Raw genomic sequence first — 12,118 nt, 5'->3', positions numbered from 1 at the left:
CTGTTATGGTTGATTTAAAAGTCTGATTATCCAAGTGCATCTTGATCTAACTAGACTTTGGTTTATGCTCCAAGAATGCATGGAGTCACTGAGCAGAAGCATGTGCTTTCCAGTAACATTGAATCCCAGCTTAGAGGAAACCTTTGTTTTTCTAAGATAAGCCATCTTGGATTTGTCTGTATTAAAATGTAATTTAATTGTATTTAACCTGTATCCAGTATGTGGCTGATGCTTACCATCCTGTTAAACCTGGAGAAATTTGGAATTTTTTAAATCATAATTTAGGATAGTGCTTTGATGACGTTCTCCAGAAATGTCCCCACTCGTTGATAAGGGATGTTGCCAAGAAGAATTGGAATGAGTTTTCCTTCTCTTGGCCCTACATTTCTGCAGTCTGCTACCATATTATGTTTGAAACATATTTGTATATACTCTTCATTTATTGGGCAAATGAAAGGGTAATGTGATTTGTACATAGGCAAGAAAAATGGATAAGAAAAATCTAAAGAGAAGTTTGCATCCATTTGCTACTACAGTTAAATCATATTCTAAGTTATTCCATGCAGCAATTCCATTTGCTTTTCTAATTTGCCATTTGAACACATTGTAGCAGATCAAAACTGCATATTGAAAAGGTTCTAAATACGTAAGTCGGTAATTAATAGAGTAACATCTTTAGTATCCTAGAATTTGCTGCAGGGGAAACAGAGATTTGGGGAGGTTCCTCATTCCATGGGGGATATTGAAGGCTAGGTGCACTCTTGCTGAACATCTAAGAATGTAATGAGGTTTTCAAAAAATGCATATTTGCAAAACCAGCTTTATTTGGTATCTCATTCATACCCTTGCCTTATTTTTTTCTTTTTAATAACCTTTACATTAAAATGAAACATGATGACTTATCTAGCAAGGGAGCTGCAGACCTCTTAAGGAAGAGTTGTACTATTCATGCCCAAACAAATGTAAAGCAGTAAATCGTACAGACTAGGCCTCAAACCAGTAAACTAAAGTAATATTTTGATTTTATTTTTAAGCAAGGCTGGGATTCTAATCCAGTTGTGAATCGTGTCTGTTAAAACCCCAGAAGACAGCCAGATGTCATTGGGTGTGAGTCTGTGTCTTTGCACACTGCCGAACAGTTTCACAAAATCCTTTGCTGCAGCTGTTTAGAAGGAACATTCCTTGCCATTTATTCCATGAATTGGACATGATTTTTCTAAGGATTCAGTTTTGTGGCAGAAAGCCGTGAAAATGCTTCTCATGTTTTAAGACCTTCTCAGTACTGAAGTCTTTTATCTTACTTATATGCTCTTTCTGCTCACATGACCCTCTGCCTCCCTGAGTTTCTTACTAAGATTTGCGACTTATTTAAACACATAGGCTAAGGAGCATGTGTGAATATTCCTTTCTAGCTTCTGGTTTGTCAGTTGATGGGATCATTGTAGTTGCTGAAAATGTGCACATGGAATATCATTCTGTGCTTATGTACCTGTGGGAGTGTGTATGTATTTCCATTCCTGTTTATAGCCAAGTTTACCCAGATCCAACTAACGTTGGACATGTTAAAATTAAACTTTCCTTTCCTAAAAGCTGAGGGAAGGCCCTAGATCACAGCGTATTTGCACACAAAATTTGAAAGGTTTCCTTACAGTCCTTTTTGAGTTATTGGTGAATAGGGAAACAAAAAGTATTACCCTGCTGGAAGAATATAGGTTTCCCACTTCTCAGTCATTCAGATATGGCGGGAGGGATGTGTATTCTTTGGGGTTTTTTGTTTTTCTAAAAACAATCATCTCTGGAATACAAGACCAAGCAAAGAAGTTTCAGTACAAAGCATAGTTTAGGGGAGGTAACAAAAAAATAAACAGTTGAACCATGTAAAATAAAGCCAAGTTAAAAGACCTGCTATCACTACAACTGTGGGTTCAGCTGTGAGGAATTTATAGTAAAATAATGTTATCAAATTCTTAAACATTCAAATTATCTTAAAAAATCTCCCTAGGAAATAAAAAGGAACCTTTGCTGAGGACTTTTGCTGAAAATCTACATAATCCTTTCAAATTCTATAGGGATTTTGAGTCAGAGCTGTGCCAGGTAACTGTTTCTCTTAGTTACTAGAATGTTTGACAAAATTCTGCATATCCCCATTAAGAGTTGGATTTTGACATCAACTGTTCAAATCTATTTCAAGACAAATATTATTAAAGTCGCAAACAAAGCAATTTCAAAAATATGAGTGCCTTTGTGAATGGCCTGTGAGTGTGTGTATATGGAGATAGATTGATTGCAGGTGTGTATGTGCCTTTTTTATAAGTTACCTGCTGACAACTTTAAGCAAAAAGTGCATTAATTTCTTAGGCTCAAAATTAACCTATGTACTTTCTATTTAAATATTTACAAATAAACAAAAGAGAATAGGTTTTCATAACTTCTTCTGGAAATTAGTCTGTAAGCTCAACTGAATGTGAGGAGCAAAAGATGCTAGTTCATGACTTCTTTTGGTCTGCTTTATTTTAAAGTGCTGTAAGGAACAAGTGGTATTGCATTTCGGTGCTAATAGGACACGCTAATCATTGGAAAAGGTGATTCTGGTTTTGTTCCGGGTTTGTGAAGAAAGGATTATTATTGAAAATGGCTCATTTACTCTGTGCCTGAGACACAAAGTCTGAGTCCTCTGAAGCTTTTGTAAATACATGTTGCAGAATCTTCCCAGACTGAGATGTTTGCCTGTTTGTAGTTGGCTAATCCAGAAGTGTTTCCCTGATAAGGTTAATGCCCAGTTAATTGCTGCTAGCCTTGACATACAGTTTAATTGCTACTTGGCCAACATATTGCTTGCTCTGTGTAGAATTCTAGCGGATGTAGTGATGCAAACCACGGACTGGTGGAGGGCAAACAAAATAAATACAGTATTTTATGTTCTTTTAATTCAGGGCCAAGTGGATTTGAATGAAGTGTTTATTTAGTTTGCTGGCTGCTTCAGATGCTGTGGCATATTGATTCCTTTTATTACTAGCAGCCATTTAACCTGACCTCTCTCAGATCCAGTATTTTAAAAGCTATAAATTTTAACTTTACTTATGAGCAAGGACTGAAATGCTGTGAAAGCCTTTTTATTAGCAGAGCTTTGCCTTACTCCATGTTCATGTGTCACCCATGGCAACAATATTTAGAGCATCTTAAATTAGAGTGGCTGTTGGGCAGTTTGGTGCTGGTGGGGTTAGCAATAAAGATAGCTCATAAATACCTCAAGCATGTAGGATACATTGATCAGAGTGTGGGCAGGTGTGCAAAAGCAGTGCCATTATTAGCAAAAGGTATCCTTTTCCTGGGTCATTCTGTTAAAACTCCAACTTCTTTTCTTAGTCTTAATTTTCACAGGTAAGGAAAAGCACACACAGTGGAAGTGGCTTATATAATTTAATTTTTAAATGCAAGTTAAATTGGCAAAATTAAAATGCATGTTTCTTTGTTGCCTTGGTTTAGCCTTTCTTTTACAATAATCATTTTCCGTGTTGTTTCTATAGCCTAAAATAATCCCTGAATGATGCTTAAAGCAATCTTTAACATGCAGCTTATATGAGTGTTTGTAAAAATGTGTTCAGGACAAAACCTGATGCATAAAAAGGACATAGCAATTTTTAAAAGAATAAATTGTGACTAAAATTATTGATAAGACGGTTTCTTTTTGCCTTTCTGTGTAAAGAATGCAAAAAAGAACTTTGAATTAACAAAGAAAACAGAAAGCTTAATAGGAACTTTTTGCATCCTTTTGATTTGTTACTTCTGATTTAAATTAGTCATTTTTTAAAAATGATTTCAAGTTTGATGACTAAGATTGAGTAATTATTCAGCAGCTTTTTCAAAATAAGCTTAAGACTTAACAAAATACATAGATCATAACCGTGAAAGTAATGTAAGTATTGGCTTGGTTTTTTTCTGTTCTGCTACTGAAGAAGTTTCCTCCTTCATCCCATAGGTCAAAGGTAACTCTCTAGATGTTAACCTCATACCACTAAATTGACTTTGTTTAAATATTAGTGCAGGGACTCTCACTTCGTGTTAAACTTTGGCCTGGGAACAAAAATGTTGGTTTAGTTTGAGAAGTGTAATTTATATCAATTAATCTCAGAAAGTGTCACGTTTCCCAATCTTTTAAAGCCACATTGAAATGTTTGACCTTATCGGAGGGTGGGTGTGGAAGTAAAAAGTAAAGCAATCACAGGGCTCTGGAATTTTTTACTACTACTCGATTTCAGACTGATCAATTTACAAGGTGCCTGAAATCCCTGGGGAATCGTATTTTCTAAAAACTGACTTTTTCCTGTCTGTATTGCTTTTCCTATAGCTGTTTTCCTCTAGCAGGTTGTAACTGCTCTATCTAAAATCAATTTGATATATATAAATATCCTTGAGGAGAAAGCTCCTGCTTTGTAGAAGGTCAGGTAGCTTAATTTATACTGGGACCTGTACGAAGGGCAAGTGCTTCAGTTTGAACCAACTAGAGAGAGAACACTAGCCTGCTGGAGGGAAGAGGAGGGATTCAAGTGCCTAGGAAAACTTTTCACTATATGCAGAGCTATACTGTGAAGTGGAAGGTTGTGCAAGAGGTTAAACCCGTGTAACTAAATAAAGCAAGCTAATTATTTTAACAGATACTGTCAGACATTCTTTTATGCAAAGACAGGGCTTGGCTGCATTTTGTCTACTTTCAGCATTAACCTAGAAATGTGTGCCATTTCTGACTGCTTTTGCTTGAATCTCATTCTTCTTCTGCTCCTAATTCTTAGTTTTTAAATTGTTGCACTATGAAAACTGTTAGTATTTTGAGACCTTTAATGCTGTACATATTATTCTTTTTGAAACATTAACGTTCTTTTGCAGTGTTGTTTTTTGTTAGTGATAAGACTATAGAAAACAGTGACACCAGTATACATTTCTAAGACGACAGTAGTGCGTTTTTACCTCTTGCTTAATGGCTGCCTTATCCCAAGCATTTCCTCCTCAGTTGGCTAAAGCTCAGCATACCTTCTAGGCTACAAATTGTGAACTGCCATTATTCATAGTTGAAATTGCAGTCTGTGCAAATATGGGCTAAATTGCAATCATTACATGTGGTAAAATAGACTGAAATATCTGTAAATCTGAAGACTGTAGTTGGTTCTTTTAATCAGGGAACTTGTTAAATTCACCCATGCTTTGATTTCTCTTTCTTAGATTTTTTTTCATGTCAGGTGTGGGGTTGTTCTGTGTTCAGTATTCCTGCTTCTAATTTGGAATACTTAGTTTGATGTATAAAATGAACAAAATGATACATGTTGTCTTTAATATGTGAGTGCAAGGTAGTGATTTTTCTTTTGCTTTTTATCAAACCCTTCATAATCTTCTAGACTACCTGTATAAACTAGTCTTGAAGAACAGGCTACAGTATGATCTAAGGTTATTCTACAGAAATGTCCTATTAAAGCTCTCATTTGAAAATCACAAGCTACATGATGTAATGACTTTTAAATTCCTCTTTCCTAAACCATTCTCTGCCTTTAATCAATTGATTATTGAGGAAGTATCTGGATATAAAAAACAAGCTATTTGCATATCTCACTCTGAGTCCTACCACAAAATAAGTCAGCCTTGATGTTTCATGAACAAATAGTTGTTTGCCTGCTAAAAGCACTCGAGTGCTATCTCCAGCATCCCAGTATCCACAGGGTAGAAGATGAATTGTTTTCATAACCATTTCTCTTCCCTAGCAACTCATGCACCTCCATCATGTGCAGTGCAGTAGGAACCAGGAATGTGTGTGTTTAGGGCTCCAGTAAATACAGAGCTAGACTATTTATAATCTATCGCAACTCTGTGTTTATTCTAATTTCTCAGTCTCAGTGACACTTTCCTTTTTTTTTTCTTTATAACTGCTTTTTACCTCACTGTATTTTTCAAAAAGTAAATAGTAAATTAGTCTAGCTCACACAAATATGTGCCTGTAAATATTATCCTTTAGGTATATTCCTATAGCTTTGGTTTTCAAGAAGAATCGTTATCTAAAAGTAAAATGAATGATAAATATATAAAATGCTTACTCTTTAGGGTGTCTTAGGAGTAGTATTTCATTTAGAGTGGCAGTGATTCATGGCTTCTCTCTCTACACGTGCCTTTGGGGTGGCTTGCATTGCCCACAACGCTGTGTCATTTGTTTCCCTTTGATTTTCATGACTGACAGCTTGCTTTTGGCATTTTTCCTTTTGCTGGGCTAAAAAAAAAAGAGGAAGAAAGGAATGTGCAGATGCGGGAAGAGAGAAGCCTGGAAAGTCCTGAAACTAATAATAATAGTAATAAAAGAACAGAAAGAAGGTTTACTTTTACAAAGAAAAAAAGGCTGTGTTCTCCTTGCCAAACTGTATTCTTGTATTCAAAATATGGGGAGGGCTAGATATGTACACATACACCAAGCACTTGCAGAAATGCCTGTTAATAACTTGTAAAAGATGAGATGGGGGGTTTGTGGTTTATTTATGGGGGGTTTGGTTTGTTGGGGGCTTTTTTAACCCATGAGGAAAAATGCATCTTATGGCAGTCCTAAATGTCTGTGGAAATGGAAAAGGAACTTAAGCAGGGGAGTAATTTCTGTAGTTGGGATCTGGTAGTTTTTCATTGTGGGGTCTTGTGCATCCAGTAATAGATGCTGGCTGTGAAAGCAAGGGGACTGGTCTCCCTGCATAGGGAAGCTCTTCAGCTCCTGTATCTTGAGTTGTGCATTCGTGTGTGATTGTTACAGCCTTATAATGTAAGAAAAAAAGGAATAAAAGCTGAATTGCAAGAATATTAACTTCTCACTGGTGAGAATGTGCAAGGATGTAAACTGCTTGACTTAATGTTCCCTTCTTAATGAGGTTGCATTGCTACTACTGAAGCATCAATAAGAAAAAAAAAAAATCAAGTTATTTTTTATCTGAGTTCAGGTGCTTCTTCACAGGTAGGTTTTGGTGGTAATAGTGAGAAACTTCCAGTGTTGCCAGTGAAATTTCAGACTAAATTATTACAGTCTTAGAAAGAGGCAGCTGAGTGCTTGATACTAATCTGTCACTAAAGTTTCTCATTAGATTTTTTAATAAATGAGGACACCTTTTAAATGGTGGAACACAGGTGAAGTTTAACTTTCTTTGCTAGTGAGGGAAAAATACAGTTAATCTTTACCATTTTATACTGTCTGTTAAGGTAACAATACGCTTTGATGTTAGGCAGTGAAATGACCTCGAGCCAGCTTTTTCTCTGCTGATCAGTGGCTTTCACTTTGCTGCTTTTCACCATGATTATGCTTCTCTTGGTTTTGCTCCTTCTCAGCCTGAGATAGGCATCACAGTGCCTGTCACTAAAGCACAAGTTCTACTTGATTTTAAGCACCTTTATGTTGTATGCAAGTCATTGCTCTAACTCTGTTTCAGCGCTTGCTAATTTGACAATAATGGTAGTCTCCAGAATGGCAATTAGTGAACAAAGAAGGTTACAGTGTATGACCCAGCAATCAGGCTTTCCTTAAACTTGTTTGTCTCCACACCACACAGATATATTCAGCTACATATCAGTCTGCAGGTAGTGGAAGTGTAAATTGCTTTATGCAGGCACTACTGATAAGTCTCTATTTGGTGCCAGTTCTTAGCTTTTTTCCTTTTAAGAATTCACTGGTAACACTGGTTTAGTACAGAAATACCTGCACTCTAGGATTGCTAAAATCACAGCATATAGTACTAACTTACCTGTCTTTTCTGTGATCCTTGAATCTCTTCAGGCATGAAAGTATATGGACTTGTATGTGAAGGCCTTCTGTTCTTACATTATCCTGTTGCTTGCATTAGTATCAGTTAAAAGTTGTCTCAAAGACCGAAGGCATACTGTAAGGCAAAGTCTCTTCCTCTGTGCTTGTATGTCACATTCCCTGTTCTGCCATATAAAAAGTAAACAGATAACTGCAAAGGCTTTTAAATCAAGCTGTGAATTTCTTCACTGATTGGTATGCATGTATTCACTGAACTTTTTTCTTTACCTATTCTACTATCATTATATTAAAACTCATTAACACTACTGCTGCCACAGTGTAATGCCTTTCTAAGGTCAGATAGTCAAGCATTTGAAGAGAGGAAAGATTTGGGAGTCTTGGGATGATATTTGCTCTTTTTTGTATGAAGTGCTTTCTTATGCCTATAAACAAGGAAAGAGGCAGCAGCATCATTTATGTTAAGCAGCACTTTGCTGGAAATACTTGTTTCTTGACAAACCTGCTGTGTATGTTGATATCATAGCTCTAGTTTTAGCTCGAAGAAAAAGGTTGATCAGACTGGGAGAGAGCTAATAATATCTTCTCACAGGATAAACGTGTTTGAAAATATTAACTGTTCATACAACCTGATTCATTCTAAAACCCAAAACTCTTGTTGTGTAGCAGTGTTTGGTTTTGTGAGTCTAAGGATAATGTTCTCCTTGAGACCTTTAGCACATTGACACATTGCTGTCAAAGGGGGAAGAAGTAACCCCATCCTTACCACTGGTGCAGGCTTCAAAATGATGCAGAGTGAGCCACCTATTGCCTGCCCATCACTGTTGTTAGGTCTGTAAATTATGTGCCATTCCCTCCCAATTATGAACAGGGATATCTACTGAGCTAGGTATAGCTTGATGTTATTTTTAGAACGAATTACATTGATTGCACACTATTTCAAAGGCCCCAAGTAATAAAGTACACAATTAAATGTAAGTCTGACTAGTTTCATTTCTCTGTGTGGTTTTTGTATAAAAACTTAACTATTTGTTTTCCAGACTCTTCTGGCAGAGATTTCGGTCCTACTCTGGGATTGAAGAAGTCCAGTTCTCTTGAGAGTCTTCAGACTGCTGTGGCTGAAGTTAGGAAAAATGAACTCCCTTTTCACAGACCCAGGCCTCATGTGGTCCGTGGTAGGGGGTGTAATGAGAGTTTCCGAGCTGCCATTGACAAGTCTTATGATGGACCTGAAGATGGAGAGGAGGGTATGTTGCTAATAGCACTTATGGAAGGAGCCACCTTCAATTAGCACTGCTGAGGGCCAACTTTGTAAAGCACATGAGCAAATGATATAGTCCAATTGAAGTTGATCATATTTTAAAAGCTGTTCATGTCTTGCAATGAATAGACCTGTCTTTGCAGTACCCCATCCAACCTTGACAGGGTTTAGTGTAAAGTCTTTTACTGATCTCCTTTGGGGCGGGGGTGGGTTGGAGGATTTAGAACTCAATCCTTAAATAATTATATTTTTCAACTTCAAGGAGCAGCTGCCTTCTTCAGATTACATTAAAAATTATCTTGCTTGTTTTACAGAGCTGTCTACAATTCCCCCTTCTCCAACCAGGAAATTTGTTTCCTGTTATAGACAAGGCAGAGTGTATTGATAGCACCCTGCTGTTCATTCTGTCACCATGGGCTTACAGACCCCAGTCTGGAAATATGTCTCCTTTAACATGGAGCATAAAACTGTGCTTGGATCTTGAGCCCCCCAAATAGAAACAGCACGGATCTTCTCCAACCAGACAGAGCAGTTTATCTATTTCTTGTTCAGCCATTAAAATAGAAAGATTTTGTTACGTAGGTTGGTTGTGTCAGTTGCCAGAATCTCTTGTTGAAGTAAGCTCTCAGTGTTTGCATCCCAGAATGTCAGTTTTCTCAAGCTGATGGAGGTTAACAAGCTAGATTTCAAACAGAATAGTGTTTTACCATGTCAGGATTTTTTGTCTCAGGAATAGCAACTAGAAAACAAGTCACTAAAATAACTCTGTATTTAATTTGCAATAGAAATCTGCTTGAATTCACTAGATATGTTTAGTCTGCTTTTTAAATTATTTAATTAGATGACTAAGTGTTGTGAGTCATTTGAGCACTTTGTAGACACTCGTGTGCTCTATTCCACGTGTTTGCATTTTGGTGGCCCCTAGCCACCCTCACTGCTTCTTCTTTTTCATCCTGTGCAGATGGTTTCTCTGATAAGAGCTCTCACTCTGGTCAGGAAGCTCAAAACATGGAATCTGCCCATCCAGAGAACCCTGAAATAGAAGATACAGAATCCAAAGCAAAAAAAGACAAAAAAAATAGAGAAAAGGAGAAGAAAAAGGAAAAGGGCAAATCTAAAATCAAAGAGAAAAAAAGGAAGGAAGAAAATGAAGATCCGGAAAAGAAAAAGAAGAAAGGCTTTGGTGTCATGTTGAGGTACGGTATCGTACAAAGCAGAACAGCCACACTTTCTCATTATAATGTAGGGAACAACTGATACTCTCATAAAATATAAAAATTATTTCACTTGGACTCAAAGTAATGTTTATGTTATTTAAAAAGAAAGCAGTTTATACTTTTACACCAAACTTGTAGCTGAGGCAAAAGACATTTGGCAGACAAAATGTCTTTTTGTGCCTTTGAAATTCATTCCCATATGTCAGAAAAGATTCAAGGTTTCAGTCTAAAAACAATTGTGTGTTGGTGAGGAGGGCTTTGTGGGGAATATTTCTGAGTAATACATGATCCACTCCCACGTTCAGACCTTTGCCTTCTCTTCTCTTGCTTATTTGCTTCTTTCAGAAGCTTTGGAGAGAGCAGGATCGCTCATGTGACTGAACAGTCCAGTAACATTTGCAGTTGCTGTTAACCACTAGCTATGATAAAATCTTTGCTTCACAGCTTTAGCCATTGCCTGCAGTGGACAAAAGCTTTCCATCCTCCCTGCCTAGCCTGCAGGCTTGTGTTTGGATTTCTTCTGTGGACATTTGTTGGGTTTGCATCTGTGGAGTTATTAGGTATTAGACAAAGTTCCCCAAGTCATTTTCTTGCTATTGCTGGAGTGTTGTAGGGACTCTGGATGCTGTCGTCCCTGCCTCTGATACCTGTTCAGTCTGTTGAGGAATAAAGTGTTTCCATTTAAGTAGATCTTTGCAATTAATATATAGTATTTGAATGAAATTTAATGGTCACTTGAAGATTGGTCTGTATAAACGTGGTTACTTATCGGACTGAGCACTTAATGTTGGCTTTAGGAGGCTGTTGGTGTTTCTTAGCATGTTGTATTGTAGACAAGCTAGAAACATACAAAGCCAGAATCATTGCTTACACAAAGATACATTTAACTAGTCAACTAAGAAATTCAGTTGCAAGGTAGTTCACTTACAATGACATTCATTAGGACAGTGACATATGAACTTGCATTGTAGCTTTTGGTTGGTATGTCCTCTGCAGTCAAATGGCGCGCGTTACATTAATGTGGAAAGTTTTACCTGACCTTCTATGTATCGTCAATAGAAATCCTTAAAATTGTCCTGTCAACTTTTGAACACTGTAGGCATACTGTCAAAAACATACAGGCATGCTTATGTGCCGCATTTGCATGTTTTTAGTAGTCATTACTGTTCATAAGAGGAAGGTGCATGTGTATGCCAGTCTGCATTTAAATGGGGTTCTTTAGGAATGCTGGAGGCACACACACCTGTGCATTGCACGTGCATTTGTGTTCATACCGTTTAAAGAAATAGGGCTTAACATGGAAGAGTAGTCAAAACACTGAATAATTAGGAGGATGACTTCAACAACTCTCATGTATCTTAAACTTTATGTCTATTTTCATTATTCTTCTTAACTCTCTGGCATGAATAGGGCTGTTGGAAAAGGAGGGGAGTGACACAGAGGTCTGAAAAAAGGATAAGTATTCTGTTTCACATATCACTAGCAGAATCAAAGTTTGAAGTGCAAAGTCTTTACTTGTGGGGGCGTGATGCCTGAGCCAGAAGGAACATAGGATGACATCAGAATCCAAAAAAGGCAATTGTAGTCGACAAGAAAATCTGCTGATGATCAATATGCAAAGCTGTGAACAATAGGTTACCATTCTTAGTGATTCGCTTTTCAGAATGTATCTCGCATTTTGGTTGTACACAAGCTTTATACATCTGTTCTTTTCATAAGCTTGCTTTTTGTTTAGATTGATAGTCTTCCCAGCAGACAGCAATTGTTAATAATATTTATCTGTATAGCAGCACAGAATGGGAATTTCTGTTTCACACCATTGAAAATCTCTCCAAAGCCACAGAGATGGAAGCAACAGGTTATAATAAT

At 37.1% G+C, this 12,118-nt stretch overlaps 1 protein-coding gene across 5 annotated transcripts in view; it reads left to right on the top strand.

Annotated features, from left to right (window-relative positions):
• The window catches only part of PARD3B (par-3 family cell polarity regulator beta), a 415,652-nt gene that overhangs the window by 264,974 nt on the left and 138,560 nt on the right, over window positions 1–12,118 (top strand). For all 5 annotated transcript variants that reach the window (XM_061378222.1, XM_061378232.1, XM_061378213.1 and 2 more), the window contains 2 exons: window positions 8,812–9,018; window positions 9,994–10,228. In XM_061378222.1, the coding sequence (XP_061234206.1) occupies window positions 8,812–9,018; window positions 9,994–10,228 (442 nt within the window). The remainder of the gene's footprint in view (window positions 1–8,811; window positions 9,019–9,993; window positions 10,229–12,118) is intronic.

This window comes from Neopsephotus bourkii, unplaced genomic scaffold (genome assembly GCF_033783945.1).
Source record: "Neopsephotus bourkii isolate Nb327-2 ecotype Australia unplaced genomic scaffold, CSIRO-AGI_Nbou_v1 NB_196, whole genome shotgun sequence".
Taxonomy (NCBI): domain Eukaryota; kingdom Metazoa; phylum Chordata; class Aves; order Psittaciformes; family Psittacidae; genus Neopsephotus; species Neopsephotus bourkii.
Note: the sequence above shows the minus strand (reverse complement) of the source record. Positions and strands in the feature narration are given on the sequence as shown.